We start from the raw sequence: 22,507 nt of genomic DNA on the forward strand, positions 1-22,507 counted from the left end.
AACAATATTTTCTGTTTAAGCAATGAAATGACATGTTGCGGATATTTGAGCATATGAAATTGACAGTTTAAGGCCCTTATAGCCAAGGTAGCATATGTGTAAACCTTTTTTCCCCATCTATCCAGTGCCCTAGAATCCCTGTCAGAAGGGGTCTGTTTTTTTGCAGCGGAAGCCTTAACTCCCTTGGGACCCTGAGAAATAGCTTCTGGGTCTGCAGCAGGGTTTTTAAAAAGGAATTTATGCGAGTCAGGAACCCTGTAATATTGGTCAGGCTTAAGAGTAGGTGGAGGTAAGGAGTCAGGGGTAAGGCTAGACTCCGAAAACGCATCATCTACAATGTCTAACACAGGAGGGATGGCTAGTGGCTTGTGCTGAGGTAGTAACAGGAAATCCCTGAGCCTCTTTTTAGATTCTGAAAAATCTTGGCTCTCCCAGTGGAAATGCTCCCTCGTGGTATGCAAGGTTTCCCCAAAAGAATAGTCCTCAGGAGGAAAAGTTGAAGGTATGGATTCTTCAGCATCAGAATCCTCATAGGAAGGAAAAGAATATTCCTGATCAGAAGAGGAATCAGAAGAAATGGAAACCTGATCTGAAGATTCATAGTCAGTCTCTTACCTAGGCCTCTTTATCAGGAGGGGATGGCAACCCCTGATCAAGGTAATCAAGTCTTCGGGCCATTTTGAGCATCTGTTTTTTGGGCATGGAGGCCTGTCCACATGGCTCTTGAATTTGCTTCTTTGCCTTTGAAGTCGGATTAGCGTCCGAGGCTCCAATACCTTGAGTTTCCAGTGGCATGGCCGACTCCAAGTGGGAGTCGGTAGTGGCCTGCGACTCTGAAGTAGCGGTCATCAGGGGCTGCGAAAGCACTTCACTGAGAACCGGCGAACGGCTTAGGGGAAGCTTCGTCGTCGGTTATGGGCCTCGGTTGTCCTTTTTTCTTTGCGTTTTTTGTGAACTCCGGTAGCCGGATGGTTTTCCGACGACATTTCTGGATAATTAAACCTGCTTCCAAAGTAGTTTAAAGCAAAATCATACGAACGCTTAATAGTGCGTTGGTTAAATCTAGCACAAAACCGACAACCCAGAAAGTTATGATCAGGGCCTAGGCAAGGAATACAGTAGGAATGAAAGTCCTTATGAGGTATTGACTTCCCACAAGAAATACAATTAACTTTTTCTGACATTGGTTCTGCAGCAAGAAAAAAAGTTTCCCCAACGGGGTACTTAGCTTTATACAAGACTTCAGATCTGAAATTCGAACTTGAAAATCTCAGGAGTTGGCCGACCGGCACTTGCGAACTGCTTCTGGTTCGGGCACCGCGCGGCAAGAAAGACTAAAGAAAATGGCATTGGCTGCTTCTTTTATTCCCCTGACGACAGCCGACGCAGGACCCAAGACTCTGGAATTCAGGCCGACTGAGGGCATCCTGCCAGCAGGATTACCCAAATGTAATGACTGCAACAGTGAAACACGAAGAACATCTTGGCCTTCTTACGCAGAGATTCTGACATGGCCTCCAAGATGGGATCCATCCTTAGGGCTACCCGCTTAAGGCGCTGGTTTTCTAAATATAGGTTAAGTGTGGCCAGACGGCTGCGTAGGGTCTTCGGCACAAACGACTGACAAATGGAGCAAACGGTATAGTTGTGCTCCCGGCCTAAGCAAAAAAAAAAACACAGTGATCATAGGACTCCTTATGGGGTATCTAGCGCCCGCATTTGTATTTACCCTTTTTACCGGACATAGGCTATAAACTGCTACAACAAACCAAGCCTAAGCAATAACAATCAGATATAAAGAAAAAAAACCCCAACGGGTAACTTAGCTTTGTTGAGACGTCTGAAGGTGCGAACACACAATGCATCTGTCATCTGCGGCTGAAAAGCTCTGAGGATTGTGTGTGCTGACGTCACATTTAAGGTCCCTGGTTTATGGCCCTATGTGTGACGTCCCACGCAGCTGCAACAGCCAAGCTAAAGCTTTTGTACAGGAGCCAATGTAAGAGTCTCCTGAGGGCAGGAAATCCCACAAGAATACTGCAATATAGGAATAGAAGGACATTGACTGCTACAGTCCTCCACTCACTTGGAACACAGCCTGTTTTTAGGATGTAGTTGAGTGCCTCAAGTGGTCTTGAAAGGTCAGGTTTTAGACTGTTCAGGAGACAACAAGAGATGTTGATGGGATTTCATGGAGGTTGTGTTCTTGGCTTTAGCAAGCACTGCCAGTACTTGGTCCCTGTTGACAGCTGGGAGAAGTATGTTAGAAAAGATTTCACCTAGTGGAGCTGGGGGGAGGTGAAGCTTGAGATGAATTTATCAGCCAGTAGATTTGCGATGTTATCCTGATTAGTGAAGGTGATACCATTCAGCACACTGCTGTGTCACCGCTAAGGTTCCAGTCATAGCTGAAGGTCTTTCGATTGTCCATAGCCTGGCAAAGCTATCCTGACCTTGTAGTTGGCCTTGTTGGACTTGGACCACTCAGCTTCTTGTTTAGTTGCATAAGAGTGTGCTTGTCTTTGAGAGAGTTGCTATTCCTGATTTTTGTCACGAGATTTCTTCTTTTATGATTACATACCCTGCTTAGGTGAGGATTCCACCAGTGGGATTTGTTTTTAATGTTTATTTGTTTATCTCTGGTAGGTACAGCAGCCATTCACATGTTTGTACAGGGACACTCTGAATTATTCTGCAGAGGCAGCTGTGGTCTCAGAGTTGGGGGCGGCCTTGAATTTTGACAAACTGTCACTTAATAGGATACAGTTTGCCTTTGAATAATTCCAAACTGTTACTGGAATTTCTGGGATGAATTTTTTTTTTTTTTTTTTATAACTTCAAAAAAGGCGAGCTCTGCGATCCACCTTCACTAGTGAGGGCATTATACATGGGATGCAATGCACTCCCATGTTGGGGAGTACCAGATCAACTATGTTTGATTCTCTGGTTGAAGCGTACACCATCTGTTCCAGATTGCTTATGTTAATAAAGTCCAAGAAGTGCTGTGCCTGCAAATTAAAAGACTGTGTGCATTTCCTAGTCAACAGAGAGGTAGTTCAAGTCACCATGAATAAGGTGTTTGGTTGGATGGTGAGCACCTCAAGTAAGTTTAGGTAAGAGTCTTGAGACTCTAGGGGGCATAAAGGATGACCTGTAGTTAGCCATGATATGGTGAGGGACCTTATCTATGTTGACTTGCACATGGATGAACTCCATGGTATTATCCTGTTTAAATCAACCCGGTGGAATGTCTGTTGCTAATGTAGATCGACAGGCCTCCACCTCTGGACCAAGTCATTGGTTTAAATGTGTGGAATGCACCACATCCTTGCACTTCTGGAGTACTTTCTAAAGCTTTAAGTCAAGTCTCAGTCACAACACAGAGGTCTACATTCTCCAGAGTGAGGAAGGGTTGAATGGTGTGGAGTTTTTTTGTTTAGGCCCCAAGTATTTAGCAATAACACCTTAAGGTTGCTTGGAGATTTTCACTATGTTGGTAGTTTTGTCTTTTTGGAATTGCCTAAAAAAGGCTTTAAAGGAGTGGGTCAAGTTTTAGCCAGTATCAGAAAGGCTAGTGGGGTTACATGTAGCCCACCCCTGGCAAAGCAATGTGGCCTTTTGACCATGTCTTCCTCTGCTGACAGATAATGGATTCCTCCTGGTGTGACACAGGAAACTAAGACAATTATTAAAATCAATCATTTTATGTTCATTCTGTGGCATCACTCTTTGAGGGTAGAATACTGCTCAATGGAAGAATCATACCTATCTGTGACACACATTCCAAGAGATCCATTATAGTCCCTCTTCATATTAGTCGAGTGAGGTATGTCTCAGGACATTTACACCCATATGGACTATGACAGAATCATATTACCTGAGGAGCAGTAATTTGAGTACTTGCATGACACTGCGGATCCTGGCCCCAGATAGACAAGTAACAGTTATCTTCTCCTTGTCTAACCTGGAAATGGGGAATCTGAGTGTCGCACAATGGCACCCCAATGACAAGAGTATTATGTAAGGTATACACTTACCTTATGGGCTTTGCTCTTGGGGGCCAATTGGGTTTAGCTTGGTGTTGCTTTTGGTGTGTACTTTAGCGATTGCTAAGGAGCAGTTTTGTCACTGGGTGGCTTTGGAAGTTGTTGAGATTTGGGAAGCTTTCTTTTAAACGCCTCAGCATAAGCAATGTGTGTGTGTGGTGAGTTGTGTGTATAAGAGATGCAGTGTGGGTATTCCTGAAAACTTTGTTTATATGCAATTTTTGCCCTCGTGGAAGTTTTGTGTTTACAACTCTCACATACAATCATTTTTTTTAATGACTAGTTGATTCTCTGAGAACATGAGACAACTGATACACTGCCTTAGGATGCCCAAATCTACCAAATTGGCCACAGAGACGTTTGGAAATTGCATATCCATTTTGTTGGTCCTGTAATAGGGTGGGCTGTTTAGGATTAAAGATTGGGTTTTAACAGGGGTCCTTCCAGGGTAGTTTCTGAGGTTAAGGTAAGATGTTATATTGTGCTATGATATGGTAGTGCTACTAGACATCAAACTAGTTTCTGGAGTTAACAGCAAGATTTCATATATTGCTAGGATATGGTGGTGCTATTCGATGCACTAGCTAGCTGATCTAAAATTTATTTTTGCACAAGGTTACACAGTTTAACAGGTTTCAGATCTAATCCTAACTTTATGGGGAAATTTTACTGTCTAGGCATGTGCTACTATACAGAGCACTGCTAACTGCCATTGTCTGGTGGGCAAACTTGACAGATTTAGAAGAGAGTAAAAAAGCTTGACAACTGACGTCTCTGCCCTCTAGCCAATACACAACTACACTTTACCTTTTCTCTCAGAGTTGTGAAGCACTGCAAAAATTTCAAACACCTTCTGCCAGAAGATGAATGATCCTGGAATTTCTTAATGTGAAAGCACAGCAGGCACAGCTCTCAACTGCATATTAAACCACAAAAAATGAACTACCAAACTAAGTCTCTGGCTAATTTACCTTTCTGCAAAGAGATCTGGAGACGCACAGAACTAGAAAAGTCAAAAAACAGATGCACGACTTTTTGCCACAAAATTAAATAAATGCTTTAAAAATGCTCAAACACAGTAGTGATCGCTGTATAAAGCAAGTACACATGCTGTAAAGAAAGAAAATATTCTTTCTTCAGCTTGGATGACTAAATGCAGTTGAAACACTGGAAGACTTGCAATGAACCAAATAAATCCTCAGGAAAGAGACAGGACCACTCCAATATCTGTGGTGCCAAGGATAGTAACACAGGAAAATCAACTGGATAAATGAATGCAGAGCTGATGGACAACCAGACTGCAAAAGAAAAAGGTGTAATAGTAGAACAAAAAAGAAAAAATTATGCATTACCTTTGATGTAACATCAATCCCAGTAATGAAGGTCCCTGCTTTGTTTTCATAGCGTCTGCTAGTGTCCTGAAAATAAACAAAGCCCATAAAACACAATCAATTAATATGATTAATTTACCATAAAACAATATCCAGTAGTTCAGATGGAGTCCTTTAGGACAGGTCGTAAATCAGCAAAAATGATGTTAAATGCTCTGGTTTCAATAGCCAAGCCAGGCAAAGAAAGACATACTAAAAGCATAGCAAGTGTCACAGCAGAGCAAGAAGCTGCCATAGCAGTCTGCAATCTGTCCAGTTGAAGGTGTTTTCTTAACTTTAGCCTGTGTGTACTGAAGTAATACTTTTACGGCATCATACAATGAACGTTGCTTAAAAATACATTATAACGTCGTGTGTCCCTACCCTAGTGCTACAAAATACTGTATTTTTTTTTTTTTTTTAGGAATAAATGTACTTATCCCTTATACATTGGCCAAGGGATGTATACCTGCATCTTTGTACATTTTTTGCTACGATCTTTCTACCTGGGTTGAATATCTGCTTGGGAGCTTATTTTCTGAAACTGACATGTCAGTAATTCAATAGCCTGAAAGTCTAAATTGTCACTCCTTTACTGTCTCTCTGCCTTAAAACCAGCGCATCAGATTACTCAGAGTAAACAGGTGCCCTTAACTACAAAATAAAGTTATATACTTACCATAATGCTAGATCTGGATGAGAAAGTCCCATCATCATTAACAGTACCAAGCCTGGCAGACAATACAACAGCTTGGCATGTTAAACTTTCTCACATTACCTTCATCCTTAACCCATCCAAGAATGCAATGCAGAGCAATTCTTCTCCACGGCTGTTAAGAGCCCCATTAAGCAGAGAAAAATTGACATCGTGTAACTAGATCTAATTCAGGAGAAGGAGGGAGGGAGAAAGAGAGAATGTTACAAGATCCATCCTCAGTCCCAAGCTAATCCTCTTCAGAGGTTTGTGTCAAGAGAAAATGATTGCTCAAACGAAATACCTGGATCTGTACATCACATTCAACTTAGTGCCTTGTGAAAGAGTTGAGAGAAAAATCAGGACACTGCAGCACAAATACCATCCAGAGCTACATTCCAGAAAAAGGCCTGTGAAGTAAAGACTACTCTTGTAATGAGCCTCTGCAAATGAAGGAATAAAGGAAAGTATTGCATTATTCTACATGTGGGTCTACCCTTCTTCCTCTCCAGGTGTCCGGCCAGATTTCCAAATATTTTCAGTCCCTCTGTGTGTCGGATGTCTGACATGGCTGCAAGAACGTGGGCCACAAAAGTGATGTCTGCACGCACCAGCCCTCAAAACACAGTAAAAGTCGCAGTGACAGCCAGTCCCTGTGAGGACATAGCTTGTCCAGTGTCATCCAGGAGAGCAAGTGCAGTCTGACAAGAGGGGAAGGTGGGACGAAGGAATACTACATCTTGGAAGAGGACATCTATGGTTATGGTAAGATTTTACACAACTTTCCTATGTCCTTCTACTCCAGTGTTGCAGTATTCTACATGTGGGTGAGTGCCAAAGCTCACTGAGGATTGGGAGGTGGCCTACATGATGTTTCCAGGAATCCGTGTAGGATACCCTGGCAAACCCCACCCTAGCTATGGAGATATGGTCCATTTTGTAGTGTTTGGTGAAGGTGTGCACGAAGGACCAAGCAGTTACCTTAAGTGTCTAACCCCTTAAAAAAGACTGCAGAAGAGGCCATTGCTCTGGTGGAGTGAGCTTTGACATTGCACTGCAAGGTCTTTCCATGGTATAGACAGCAGAAGGAAATAGCCCTGGAGATATAGGCCGAAATGGTCTGTTTGCTCACAGCTTTCCCCAGGGATCCTTGATGGAAGGAAACAAATGGTCTGATTTCCTAAAAAGGTTTGGTTTTATGTAGATAAAGCCAAAGTTGTGTGTAATCACTATCCCCCTGCGGGTTGGGGAAGAAGGTAGGCAAGTGGATGGCCTGGTTCCAGGATAAGTCATTCACTACTTTGGGAGTGAATGACGGGCTAGTCCTGAGAGTCACCATCTCCAGGTGAAAGAATAAAATGGTGGTGTAGCCACAAGAGCTTGCAACTCTAAGACCGTTCTGGCTGAGGTCAAAGCTACCAATAAAACAGTTTTCTATGTGCAAAACTTTATGGGAGCTTTATTTGCTGGCTCAAAGGGGGCTAGTGTGAGTTTTTCTAATACACAGTTAAGGTCGCAGGGGGGTCTGAAGTGCAGTACCCCTTTGAGGAACAGTTTAGCGGGGAGTCTGGATGCAAGGGGAGGCTCCAGAAGAAGGCAGGCAGACACAGCAGACAAGTGTGCTTTCAGAGGCGAGTATGACAGCCCTGTCTGCATTAGTTCACACAGGCAAGACAAGATGAGAGGAATATTGCTTTTCCAGTGGGTCCAACTGTTTTTTGTGACACCAATTGGAAAACCTTTTCCATTTAGAGAGATAGGATTTCCTTGTGATGTGTTTCCTGGCTTCCTGCAGGACAATGAGCACACCCTCGTTATACAGGTGTCTGAAATGGGGTCAGAATCCTATCAGCCACAGGATGAGGTTCATGGATTGCCACTGTGGGTGTATCAGAGTCCCCTTCTTCTGTGTGAGCAGGTCCACTGAAGGGGGTAACTTGTGGCGATTGCCCTTGGACAGGTGAAAAAGAAGAGGGAACCAGTGCTGTCTTGGCCAGCAGGGAGTCACCAACAAGATTCTGGGTGAGTCCTGCTGAATTTTCAGCAGGATCCTTTGTATCAGAGGGAAGGGGGAAATACATACAGGAATTTCCCCTTCCAAGCTATCGAGAAGGCATCTGTTTCGAATGCCTTGGGGTCTGGTGTCCCGGTGCAGTAGCCAGGAAGCTGTCAGTTTATGGAGGAGGCGAACAGGTCTATCTGTGGAATACCCCACCTGTGGACCACAATCAGGAAAAATTCTCTGCAGCAACCATTCGTGGTTGACTGAAATGGTTCTGCTTAGGTAATCTGCCTGGGAGCTGTGCAGGGATGAGATGTAGGCTGCCTGGAGGGTGACCCCTGCAAGGTAGTCAGTTCCCACACCCGCAGAGCTAGTCTGCAGAGAAGGTAGGATTTGGTCCCTCACAACTTGAGATACCACAGAACTGTGGTGTTGTCTGTGAATATCTTTTAGAGGGCATTGCTCTAGGTATGGCTGGAAGGCCTATAGAGCAAGGAAAATGGCCCTCATTTCTCTCACGTTTATGTGGTCTTGTTTGTGTCTGTCTGTACACAAACCTTGTACATTCCTTTTTCCCAGAATCACTCCCCAGGTCTGAGGCATCTGTGTACATGGTCTGGGAGGGAGAGGGTGTTTGCAGAGGCAGGCCTGGGTTTTGGGCTACCTGAGCCACCCACCATCTCGGTTCCTGATGCAAGCAGGGGAGCAACAAGATCCTGAACTCCAGAGGGTGGGAGTGTTGGGTCCACACAGACCAGAGGTACCACTGGCATTTCCTCATGTGCATCCTTGCTAGGGGCAACATGGGAATGGTAGCTGCCATGTAACCTAGAAGTCTCAGAAAATGCCTTGCAGTTAAGTCCTGTTGACTGTATAGCATGAAAAAGGTGATTTTGGAGGGATACCACCTTTTCTGCTGGAAGAAAGGCCTTCATGAGGTCTGCCCTGATCCTGCAACCCAAGAAGACAATATCCTGTGTGGGGGCTGAGGTGGGACTTTGAGAAGCTGATTGTGAACCCTAGAGACTGCATAATAACCAGAAGGTCCCAGGAGTGGCGGAGAAGAGTTTTCTTGTCTTTTGCCTGGATTAGGAGGTCATCTAGGTAAGGGAATAGTAGGCGATGACTGGAGCAAGGCATTCTGTAAATATTATGGGTGCAGTAGAAAGCCCAAAGTGCAAGGCACAGAACCGAAAGTGAGATGGGCCTGCCAGGAATCTCAGATATCTCCTGAAAGCAGGCTTTATAGGTATATGAAGGTAAGCATCCTTTATGTCCAGGGTTGCCATGAAACCCTATGGAAGGATGAGTGGAAAGACAGTAGGAAGTGTGAGCATCCTGAAAGTAGGGACTTTTAGGAAGGGGTTGAGGCCAGAGAGGTCTAGAATTGGTCTCCATGGGCCTTCTTTTCTAAGTACCCAAAAGATTCTGGAGTAGAATCCTTTTCTTTTTGCTTGTGCTGGAACTGGCTCTAGGGTGCCCTGAAGAAGCAAGGTTTGCAAAACTTGATGGAGGAGGGGTAGTTGACTGGGTGGATGCTGTGGTATGCCCTGTCTTGGTGGGGATGTGATCCAGGACATGAAGTAGCCATCCTGTAAGATGGACAGAACCTATTTGTCTGTGGTAATGAGAGACCACGCAAGGAGACAGTGAGAGAGATGGGCAGAAAGGGGGATGGATAGGGGAGTGGGGGCTGAAATTTTGGGAGGCAGTCGGACACTACCTGCCCCATCAGGAAAGGGGGTCTATGGCTGAAAGATTGAGATGGCTTAGTCTGAGGAGGGTATCTCCTGGGGGGTCCTCTTGACCGGGCAGCTGCAGGCCTGGAGGATTTCCTGATAAAATCGGGTCTTAGTCGAGTAGCTCCTCTGGAACTTGGGAATAGGCAAGACCAGGATATGTTTTAAGTCCTGTAATTCTTTTCCCTTCTGTTTTAAGGATTTGAATAGCTCAGCCACTTTTGCACCAAAAAGTGTAGAGTGGTCCAAAGGTGCGTCCAGGAGCTTGGCCCTGAAGTCATCTGGGAGAGGCTGTAGTCGCAGCCATGAGTACCTCCTTAGTACTGAAGCTGATGCAGCTGACCTGGCTGAGGCTTCAGCTGCATCACAGATACATCTCAAAGAGATATTCACTTGAGAGAGGAATCTATCAGTGAAGACAGGGAGGCCTTGGCTGCACATTCAGGGATGTCTTCTAAATCTTTAGTGGCTTCGTCCAGGAGAGCTAATGAGTATTTGGTCATATGGGTTTGGTAGTTTGTGGCTCTAAATAAGAGGGTGGCAGAAGTATAAATTTTCTTTCCCAACCTCTCCATGGTCTTGTTGCCTTTATCAGCTGGGTGAAATTTCTCCATCTTAGGGACTTTACACAGTCTGCTCTCCAAGGGGCCAGAGGTTGGGAGTCCGGGCTAGTGGAGGCTAAGGCAAAAGCATCCAGAAATGCAGGTTGAACAAGAGGAATAGCAGAAGGACTGGGAGAGTCCATTTGAATTGGGTCATAAAACTTTTTCTGTACATTAGACATATCAGAGGATTGCCACTTAAAGTGGTCTTTCATTTTATTAACCATTTCCCCAAATATAAGATCTTCTACAGGGGAGACAGGTTCAACAGAGCCCTCCTCAGGAGATCCATATCCCAAGGGGGATGAGACCTGAGAGGAATAAGAAAGTCTTCACAGGAACCAGGCAATTCCTTTTCTTCATGCTTATCTACCCCTCCTTTCCTGGGTTGGAGGTCTGGGACTAACGAGGGGAGGAGCAGTGGTAGAGGGTTCTGCAGAAGGTCTAAGGGCCATGAAAGCAATGAACAAATTCTGGCTGAAGGCCTGCCAATCCGACATGCTTTCAGCAGTTGGAGTGAGGTGCCTATTTTTTTGTTTAAAGGCCTAGCCAGAGTCTGGCTAGGAATAGGCCTAGGGTCAGCCGTCAGAATGGCGGAGATGGCATCCAGTGAGCACTGAGTGAATGCTGGTCCTCCCCTGGCATCCAAGGCAGGTGCCGGTAAATCCTCTGTGGACGTGTCGTCGGCTCGAGATTTTGCAGCTTCCTCAGAGGTACCTGCTTTATCTGCATCGGCGGATGCTGGATCCCCAGTCAAGCTGATGTTGGCTACAGACAGGGACAGAGGCACAACAGATGAAGTAGGCTGTGAGGATTTGGCCCTCTTCCAGGGCGGTTCAGACAGGGTGTCAGGTGTGGCCTCCATTCCTAGCACTATTTGTTTCAAGCGCTGATTCTCCAAGTACAAATGTATGGCTTGCAAACAGCACCGTAAGGTCTTAGGAATAAATGATTGGCAAATGGTGCAGTTCTTGTGGTTGTGTTCCCTGACTAGACAAGAGAGACACTGATCATGCATGCCTTTGTGAGGAATCTGCCGACCGCACTTGCCCTCACCGGATGACATTAACAAACTATAGTTATCAACAAAGTAGGACTGAAAAGAATCCCCAACGGGGTACTTAACTGAATCTTTTTTGATCTGATGTCCACAAGAAGCAGGAGCACCCGGCGTACGACTGGCGGCTGAAAAGTTCTGAGGGCTGGTGCATGCAGACGTCACTTTTATGGCCCACATTCCTGTAGCCACGTCAGACGCACCAAGAGGGACTGAAAATCTCTGGAAACTTGTCCAGACAACTGGAGAGGAAGAAAGGTAAACCCACATGTAGAATACTGCAACACTGGAATAGAAGGATATCTTAATGTACATGTCAGAAAAAAAAAAGTAATTAAATGTGCTTCTTTAAGTCTTACAAACATTTTGGTTTTGAGAATAGGTGGTTATCTGTAGCACACCAAATGGGAAATAAGGCTTATTAGATACTAAACAGAAGTAGAGGAATTAAGCAGTTAGTCAAAGGAAATGAAAATCCAGAAAAAGTTTGCATGATGGGAAAGAAATGTCTTGAGTAGATGCAATAGAAGTGACCACTCCAGTATACATGAAGATAGCATGGGAAAACATACCATACAAGCCCAGAATGGGGCCTTGAGAATGATCTCAGAATTGGGCAGTTTGGCTTTTGTATGAACTTCATCTTCAGAAGAAATGGCGTCAAAGTGTAAAGGAGCCCAGGGAGTTACTTCTGGACAAGCACATCCCTGAGTGAAGGGACCAGAAATAAGAGAATGATTATGTTTTACTTGGCAAACAACTAGTTACACAAAAAGGTTACAACAGGTTTGTCCCCTCATTAGAAGTCCTTCCGAGCCACCAAGAGGTTTACAGACCACTTGTGAGGCATTAGACAATGGATGAACCTTCTGCAAATGAACTGAATTTCCCAAGGGTGTGGCTACATGCTACAAAGAAAATGGATGACATAGCCCATTCACAAACCCTCATGGCTTCTTGATGCAAGGGGTACAAATCCTCCCCAAATTACTGGTGTACCACACCTATCACAATTTTGTCAAAACAGATGGCTATCAATAAAATGGTGAAGGTCTGCCCTCAAATCCAATATGCTGATGGGTATACGTGCTTCTGCAGAGAGCGATTCCTCCCTTTATCAACCCATAACATTGGGGATACGGTGTCAACATTTGAGACATTTTCTGCAATCTGTCAAGATTTTCACCAGGTATGATATAAACTAACAACTGAGACCAGTGCACACGTACAGCCCAATGAAACACTCATATGGAACAGCTTGTAAAAGGTATGAAGAGATGATACCTACCTAGACACCCAGTGTCTTGAAACAAATCTGGGCAGATGCTGAATGGGATTCCATGAGTACTCCAACTTTTTGGCAGACACAGAATCCTGTCTGGCAGAAAAAAATATGCCCTGCATGCTAAAGTGCTTAGTTTGCAGCCAATAAACGTCAGCAGCTTAAAAGGTTTTAAGTAAGACTTTTTTTAAGGTTCACAACTACTAGCAGAGAGCACAACAGCTTTATCAGGGATGCCCTGCATCAAGACCATGGCCCCGATTCCAAAAGACTAGCTAGCTGTTTAAATGCCTTCCTCCAGTGTTACCCTGTCCTTATTCTAAAAGATGCAAGTGTAAGCCTGCTTTACAGACCATAACTTACTCTAGAGTAAGGCCTTATACCAAAAGCAACTCTTTTGGAATCCGGTGCCAGGTAGTGAGTAGTGAAAACAGAAGCAACTATGAGCCAGTCATCCACGAAGAGGAAAAACTTGGCTCCTTCAAGTCTTTGGCTAGCAGCTACTATACACTTGCATTTGGTTAACTTCCTGGGAACAGGGGTGAATCCAAATGGAAAAATCCTGAATTAATGGAGACAGATTCCTACCTAACCATGAAGAAACCCTCAAACTCCTTCGCAATCATGATGTGAAAGTAAGCATCTTAAGGTCCAAACAGTACATACAAGCTCCACTGGAAAAGCAAGGAAGAATGGACTGCATTGTGACCATTTGAAAGGTTTCTTTTGGGATAAAGGTTGAGGCTGCTTAAATCTAATATGGGCCCAGAAATCTTCTCTTTTACAGGTTCACAGACAGTTACTAAACATGCAGTCCAGCAGACCATTGAGAAGCCTAGCACAATTTTTCAAACACCCCAGCACATCCATCCACAACCCCTTTTCCCATTTTTGCACAAGGGGTTGAGATGCCACATCAACGATGACAATCTAGAGTCAAGGTTTACACTATGTGGCTAGCTAGCCCTACCACTATAGCTCTTCCACACAACACTCTTGCATGCACTCTCACATCTATGGCCAATTTAGAATGTCTAATCCACCTACTGCATGTATTTGGAATGTGGGAGGAAACTGGAGCACAGAGAACACCCACACGAACACAGGGTGGACATGCAGACTCTGCACAGAAGAACCTCAGCACAGAATTGAACCACAGAACCTCATGCAGTGAGGCGCTAACACCATCTGCTCCACCACTGTGCTGTCCCGAATGCTCCAGTACACTGACTGGATTAGTGACTTGCTTAGAGTTGGACAGCAGGCAGATGGAAGCTGACTGAATGAAACAATGAACTACAGGAAGCATCTTATTCGCAGCTGACAGCTGTAATCCCTTTCACTAACTGCTTTCTCTGATACAAAAAAAAAAAAAAAAAAAAAAACTGAATAATATATTGACACCTTCTGTTCTGCTGGAACCTCCCTCCAAGATGGCTTCCTTTTTGTAAACGGCTGATGACTTATGTCAGGCAAGGGTAATGACAGAAAAGTATGGTCAAGTGTGGAATGACTACCTGTCCATAGCAAGAGAGTCTAAGCAGAAACGTGGAGGGAAAGACGGTCTTCTACTTCCTCCAGTGACAGACAATCTGGTAAGGCCTCAGAGTTGCTACTATTGCTTACTCATAGATGGATGACATTCACCTTGCTATTGACAAGGGTCCATCCATCTTGGAAGGCAACCCTGAAGTTGCAAAGAACAGAGTTTCTCTCACTGTGTTGATTTTTTGATGAGCCAAATGTCAGAATCACATCTGGTGTTAGCTCCTCCGCACCTTGAAAAAACAGCTTTAAAGGTAGTTGGAATTTGATGCCAAAAGCAGAGAAGGTTTTGTCCTCCTTCTCCGTGGCTTATAGGTGTGCTCTGGCACAAGGGCAAAATATACAGGGACCCTAGGAAGGTGACATCATGAATGTTGCCTTTGAGCAAAAAATAAAATCTGTAAGCCAAAACCAGGCACAGCAGCAGATCATAATGCTGGATCCTTTGGCCCTTGCTGAACTTTCTGCCACAGTAAGTCTTTCTTATCCCAAGGTTCAGAGACAAAAACAGCTACCAATTCAGGCATAGGTTTAATGTTGTCTAATCAGTCAGGCAACTTGCCAAGTAAATGGTGCATTTCATCTACAGATCTCAATGCAATCCCATCCATATGAACTAGAAAATTTAGCCCCTTCATAAACAAGTGGGGGGAATGTAAACAGGCTTCCATGGGTGGCCCATCAACTAAGAAATGTTTATCTGGAGGAAGGGTCACAAGGTTCAGACAGAATGGTGCCTTTCGTGGGGGTTAATACTGCAACAACAGTATCCAGCTCTGAAGTCTCCAACTAGTAATCCCAACAAGAGTGGTCGAAGGATCCATCAGCTTTCTTAGGCAATGGAGCCACCACATCACGATTTTCTCCTTCTGCACTGGTAGCCTCCTTAAGTATTTCCACCATCAAATAGACCACCCATAACCACTGTCGGGTAGACTGAAAGGCCCTCGCAGAATCCTTTCAAGAGAGGACACAGGACCAGTGGACTACCCCCTTGTGTCTCATCATTTCTAACATTTCCAGAAATTTGGGATCTTCAGAGGGTATTGATAGGGAATCACTGTCCTCCTCACTATTGCCAGTCAGGGTGGAGACTGTATAACACAACCAATGTACTTACTCCAGCATTTCACCTTAGAGGGTACCTTGGGGAGTAGGGAAGAGCCTCTGTCCTGTATGACTTTTCCATCTGTAGGAGGTCCTTGCACCAGGACAGCAAAGGAAGTTTTGGGGGTGGGGGGACCTATGCAAAGGTGCCTGCGCAAGTTCTGCATAAAGTTCAATCCCACTGCTTGATCTAGTATTGAGAACCCCTGACAAATATTTTAACCAGATATTTAACAAACAACTTTTTGTAATATTTAGCAAAGATGACAAAAAAGAAAGTTCCAATGGTTTAAGAAAAAATTGATAAAATTTCATTGAAACCCAAAAAAAGCTTGAATAAGAGAAATCAGAATGTAAACAAAAATGGCACACTGTGCAGAGTTGTTAGAAATTTCTCCAACAGTCAAAACTAGCAGTCTTCAGACATTCTAAATATGTAATCACAGAGTGCAGCAAAACAGATCGAGGCATACCTCTCAACTGTACAGATTTTTACAGAATGTCCAGAGTTTTGCCTCATATTTTTGCCCAGTTTTCATAAAATAAGAAGTTATGTACCTACCATAACGTTCCATGTTAGCTGTCTTCTTCTCACCTTCTTTCTTGCTGGATGGGTTCGGAGCCGACCCTCGGCTCCGACTCGGCCAATACTAAAGCTCAAGAGCTTATTCCACCGGCTCGAGGCTCCCCTATATCCCACAATGCTAGGCGGTAACTACTCAGATCTCGTTTGATAGCTAAAACCAAGCAGTTCTGGTCTCCATAGAATGGAGAAGAGAGAAAAGGAACCCACCTCTATATATAAAACTGTAGGTAAAACTACCACAAACATAAAAAGGGAGAATAGAGGTGGTAGAACATGTGGGAAGGAAAAAATCCCAATGGAAGATCCCAAATATTCCTATCGGTCTGTCCAGGCTAGGGGAAGGAGGGGACAAGAAAGAAGGCGAGAAGAAGACAACTAACATGGAACGTTATGGTAGGTACATAACTTCTTAATGTTAAGTTGTCAATCTCGCCTTCATTCTTGCTGGATGGAACCGCGTCCCTAGCACCTTACCCCGGGTGGCCTATCGGAACAGACTCTTGAGAACAGTGGAACCAAAGTTGGCACGGTTTCTGGAGGCCATATACAATTTGTAATGCAAAATAAAGGTATGAGGAGAAGGCTACTGCACAAATGGAATCTATTGGCAGCCTGTCCTGAAAAGCTACAGATGTAGCTAATGCCCTAGTTGAATGAGCTCTAGGTCTTGAAGGCAGTTTTTGATGTCTGATTTCATAGATGAAGGTAATTATAGAGGTAAGCCATCTTGAAAGGGACACTTTAGTAACTGGAAGGCCCAATTTCCCTTCCGCATAAGACAGGAAAAGCTGATCAGATTTCCTGAACTGTTTAGTCCTGTCTAAATAATATCCAAGTTGGCGGTGAACATCTAGAAAATGTAACTTTTGTTCCGACCTGTTGGAATAATCAGGGAAGAAGACGGGGAGATCAATCGTCTGGTTTAGGTTTGCCTCAGAGGAAACCGTAGGCAAGAAGGACGCATTAGTCCGGAGGGACACCCTGTCTTTATGGAAAACTAAGTAAGGAGGACGACTGCAAAGAGCATGAAGTTCAGATACCCTTCTAGCTGAAGTTATGACTACTAGAAAAAGTGTTTTCCATGAGAGCAACTTAAGAGGGCATGAAGCCGCTGGTTCGAAGGGGGGGAGAATCAAGGATGGTAGGACCAAATTCAAGTCCCATTGAGGTGGGGGATCTTTGATTGGGGGCTTGAGCAGAAAAATACCTCTTAAAAAGGCTTTGCAGAGCTTATGGGACATGATACTGGAGTCCGAGACACCTACATGAAAGTTAGATATAGCAGCTAGTTGTACTCTAATGGTAGACGAGGAAGAGCCTAAATGAAAGAGCTCTGCCAGAAAGTCTAGGATAGACTGGATAGGTGCAGTAAAGGGGTCTATATTTTTTGATTTTGCCCAGAAGGAAAAACGTTTCCACTTACTATTATAAATCTTCCTGGTAGAAGACTTGTGAGAGGCTATCAGGATGTTACAGACCGAATGAGAGATTAAGGGAAGCCTGGCTAGGGTAGGAATCGGAGAAACCACGCTGTGAGGCTGAGAGATTGAAGGGAGTGGTGCAGCTGGCCCGACTGGTGGGTCAAAAGATCTGGCACCGGGTCCAGATGCCAAGGCTGCTCCAACAGGTAATGATGGAGGAACGGAAACCATATCTGTCGAGGCCAGTAAGGGGCAATGAGGATCATGGTAACTCTCAAGGCGATAGCTTTCTGAATTAATTGAGAGATCAGTGGAAAGGGGGGGAAAGCATACAGAAGTCCCCGGGGCCAATCGTGGACTAGAGCGTCTCTGGTGGGATGGCCTGGTAATGGGAAGAGAGTGAAGAAGTCGTGACACTTGCTGTTTTGGGGAGTAGCAAAAAGATCGCAGCATGGCTGGCCCCATCTTTGGAAGACTTCTTCCAGCACTGATTTTTTTTAGAGACCACTCGTGAGGCATGAGAATGGCCCTGCTCAACTTGTCCGCAATCATGTTGGACTTCCCGGGAATGTGCGTTGCTATCAGAAAACGCTGAGAAGAAATCGCCCACTGCCAAAGTCCGAGTGCCTCTCGACATAAGGGGTAGGACTTGGTTCCGCCCTGTTTGTTGATGTACCACACTATGGACATGTTTTCCGTCTGAATTGCAATAGTCCCTGTGGGAAGAGTCCTGAAGGGCTTGCAACGCTAAAAGCACTGCTCTCATCTCTAAGACATTTATGTGCAAGTGGCACTCGAAAGGTTGCCACATGCCCTGGACTGTCCTGCCCTGATAATGCCCCCCCCCCACCCGATCAGGGAGGCATCCGTCGTCACCATGGCGATTGGGGGGGGGGGGATGAAGGGTCTGCCCTGGAGAACTTGAGGTGATGTGATCCACCAAGACAGGTGATTCTTGCATGATTGAGTTAGTAGGATGATGTGAGACATTGGGAGCTGTTGGAAGGACCATTGAGTAAACAGCATCCACTGGAGTATCCGCATGTGAAAACGAGCTAAGGGGAGAAGTGTAATAGTAGCTGCCATGAGTCCTAATACCTTCAAGACTACCCTGGCTTTGACCTTGTTGCACTGAAGTAGAAGGTAAACTTGTTTGCGGATATCTAACACTCTTTGCTCTGCAAGTCTGGCGGAAAGATTGACTGTGTCTAAGGTGGCACCTATAAAGGTAATAGATTGACAAGGCGACAAGGCAGATTTTTCAAAATTTATTGAAATGCCTAGAGTTTGGCAAATTTGGATGGTGAAGTCTCTGGACAGAAGCAGTTGATGTCTGGTGGTGGCGGTAAGGAGCCAGTCGTCCAAATATGGAAACACCTGGAATCCTTGACGTCTCAAGTGAGCCGCGACCACTGCCATGCATTTGGTAAACACTCGGGGGGGCTGTAGTGAGACCAAAGGGCAGGGCTCTGAACTGGTAGTGACTGGCTCCCAGCCTGAAGCGGAGAAACATCCTGGAGCATCTGTGCATTTTGATATGGTAGTACGCATCCTGAAGGTCTATCGAGCACATCCAATTGCCCTGACCCAAGAAGGGTAGAATGGACTGTAGCATGACCATCCGGAATTTTGTTTTTTTGATATAATTGTTTAACTTGCTGAGATCCAGTATTGGTCTCCAGTCCCCTGTTTTTTTTGGTACCAAAAAGAATTTGGAGTAGATTCCGGATCCTTGTTGGTCTGCTGGGACTGGTTGGATAGCTCTTTTTGACAGCAGCTTTGATATTTCTAATGCTGCTTGTTCCCTTAGACTGGGTGGAACGTCTGGAAGGGATCCTTTGGGTTGGGATGGGATGTGAATAAAGGGAATTTTGTAACCCTCGGATATGATTGACTGTACCCATTTGTCTTGAGTGAGGAAAAGCCAGGCTTTTGGGTACAGTGATAATCTTCCCCCGACTGCCTCCGAAGGTGGGCAGCTCCTCAGGGATGCTGAAAGGGTTTATCAGAGAAAGTTTCTCTGCTACCCTGGTTTTGCGGACCACCTCTGCCCCTAGGGCGGCATCTATTGTTATTCCCCCCTCTGCCTCTAGAGGGGAATCAACCTTGTGCGTCAGATGAGACTCCCTGTGGTTTGCAGAACCACATTTTTCCTCCCTTCTGACCTTTTGGATAAGGTCTAGAAGGGGTAGAAAAACGGACTCCCACGGCAGAGAGAGTCTTACCTTCCTGCTCGCACCTAGTCAATGTATCCTTCACCTGAGGTCCAAACAATGTTGAGCCATCAAAGGGGGAATTGGTGAAGGACGCCTTGAAAGGGTCCGCAAAATTGCAAAGCCGCATCTAGGCGTGATGTCGTAAAGCTACACCTGTGCCTGTGGCCCTACTCGCCCCATCAGCCGCATATGAGATAAGCCGCATGGAGGAGTTGACAATCGAATTCAGGGTTGCCAACTGGGAGTTCATTTTGTCTTGGAACCCCTCAGCTGTTGGATCCTGCATGGCCTCACCCATATCCTTGAGCAAATCTCTCTGGAGATGGGTAAAGTGACACAAGTAGTTCAGCGACCGCATTGAAAAGGTCGCTGATGAAAACATCCGCTTACCGTACCTGTCCATGGTCCTAGACTCCTTATTAGGAGGATGGACAGGTACCGAAGGATCGGCTAACTCCTTCTTAGTGGCTGCGGCCACCACCATGGCATCAACAGAGACACCTTTAGATAGAAACTCTTTCTCTTTAGGGGCAGTAATAAATTTTGACGGCCTCCTTGGGGTAGATTCCACTGAATCAGGGGCCGTCCAAGCCTTCCTTGCCACCACTTCCATAAGGGGGTCAAAGGGAGGGGACACCCAGGAGGGGGAAGGGCGAGAGCCAAACGCCTCAAGGTAAACCGACTCGTCCTCTGAAGGGTTAAGGGCGGGCCAGTTCCCCCTCTGTTTCACGATTTCAAGGATGTCAGCAAAAGAGACATCCTCAGAGGGGGACCAAGGGGAACCTTCAGATTCCTCCAAGTCGGTGTCAGAGGTGATAGACTCAGGGGAGTCAATGTGCTTCCTCTTGCACTGTCTCTTCCGAGGGGGTTCTCCTACCGGATCAGGAGAGGCCTCGGAAGAGGAGGATATTCCCAATGGGGAAACCTGAGGAGCTGGCTCTCTACGGTCTGTTACAAGGGGGTGGGTAGAAACCACCGCAGGCACTGAAGAGGGAGGAGCTGACGGAGCCGACTGTGGGGTAGACACTGGGTCTAGCACACTCCGCATGACCTCGAAGGCGCCCCTATCAGCCAAGGCCGGAGGTCCCCGCTCCGAGGAGACAAGGACCCCCCCCCCAGGCACCAACAGGGACGGCTCCAAGGCCGATGTCGGAGCCGAACTCACCAGCGCCGACGCCCCAAGAGGGAGAACGGGGTCGGACAAGGGTCTGATGCCACTCGCCCCCTCGGAGGCGACGAGGGAAGTCTGGCGCCGAGATCCCTCCAAGGAGGAAATCGGAGCAGACGACGGAGCCGAAAGGGAAGGTATCGGCTCCGAAGCACCGACAGCCACGGCTCCGATGAGCCCCGGCTCCGAACTCAAAGGAGTCGGAGGAGGAATAAAATCAGGGATGGGAATAGCCGCTGACTGTTGAGTAGGGCTATGCAGCATATGGGCCAGTGCCTCGGACTTGAGAAGTCTACTCACCACCCTTTGTAAGTTATGGTCGGACAGCCTGGAGGACCGAGAGGAATGAGACCTATGGCTCCGCTCCGACAGAAGAGGGGATCTCGGAGCAGAGTGGATGGAGCCAATGGAAGGGGACCTAGACCTCTTCTTTGAAGGTGGCTCCAATAAGCCTATCGCAGCCAACTGAGTCTTGACCACCTCGGCTCCGGCCGGAGCCGAGGTAACAGTATGAGACTTCAAAACATCGACTCCAGCCAGAGCCGATGTCAAAGCAGCTTTAATGCTCCCAGGAGACGGCTCTGAAGCTGGAGCCGATGGCCTGGAAGTCTTAGAAGGCTTCCCCGACGCAGACTGGGTCGGGGGGCCTTCAGGCTTTAACAAGCCTCGAAGTATGAGCTTGTTTTTACGTTCCTGCAGGACTCTAGGGCTGAATGCATGGCAAACAGCACAAGTCCTGTAGGTGCAAAGGTCCCAGGCAATAGACACAAGAAGTGTGACAGTCTGTCAGAGACATTTTCTGACAGCACAAATCACACTTCTTGAAGCCTGAGACCTTGGAGTCTTTAGACATCCTGAAAGGCTGTATGAAAACACAAACACAACACACAGACACACCCTTTAACCAAATAAAAATCCAGTCACACTGAAAGGACAGGGAAAAAAAGGGAGTGGGCCAAAGGCCTAAAAGTTAAAAAGGGGATAAAACGGGAATTCAAACACAAGGGGGACCCAATTTAAACTAAAGGGATACTCTGTATAAAAACTAAACTAAATAGAAAAAATAGGGGTAGAATTTGAAGTTTTTAAACAAGAAAACTCACCAACCTGCCAGAGCCGGTAGAAGAAAGCACCTCTTCAGCTAAGCGGCAAACGAGATCTGAGTAGTTACCGCCTAGCATTGTGGGATATAGGGGAGCCTCGAGCCGGTGGAATAAGCTCTCGAGCTTTAGTATTGGCCGAGTCGGAGCCAAGGGTCGGCTCCGAACCCATCCAGCAAGAATGAAGGCGAGATTGACAACTTAACATCTGTGGTTTTCTGGCAAATTAATGGTAGGTCATTAAAGATTGAAGACCGAAAGTAATGACAGACATTTGAGTTTCAGACTACTTCCTTTAGAAATTTCATGATAAAGCAAGACTGTTAATCAACTTTTTAAGTTCGTAAGAGCAATATTTAAAAACTGTCCCCATTTTTTGGGCTTCTGTCCCCCCATTATTTATGGCTTTTTCCAGATTTCTTGCTCTAAGAGGTTCACAGGTATGGATCCAGGGAAGAATGGCATCATAGTACATTTTGGGATGGGCTAAGGATCAAAGTAGGCTGGGAAATGTTTACATGCCGAGCTTCCCTAATCATAATCGCTCAACTGCCTGGATTTTCATAGAATGT

At 45.7% G+C, this 22,507-nt stretch overlaps 1 protein-coding gene across 1 annotated transcript in view; it reads right to left on the reverse strand.

Annotated features, from left to right (window-relative positions):
- The window catches only part of NCBP3 (nuclear cap binding subunit 3), a 1,620,559-nt gene that overhangs the window by 1,446,944 nt on the left and 151,108 nt on the right, over positions 1–22,507 (reverse strand). The window contains exon 2 of the mRNA XM_044054866.1: positions 5,399–5,464. Coding sequence (XP_043910801.1) covers positions 5,399–5,464 — 66 coding nt within the window. The remainder of the gene's footprint in view (positions 1–5,398; positions 5,465–22,507) is intronic.

This window comes from Protopterus annectens, chromosome 13.part0 (assembly GCF_019279795.1).
Source record: "Protopterus annectens isolate FY-2018-M chromosome 13.part0, PAN1.0, whole genome shotgun sequence".
NCBI lineage: Eukaryota > Metazoa > Chordata > Ceratodontiformes > Protopteridae > Protopterus > Protopterus annectens.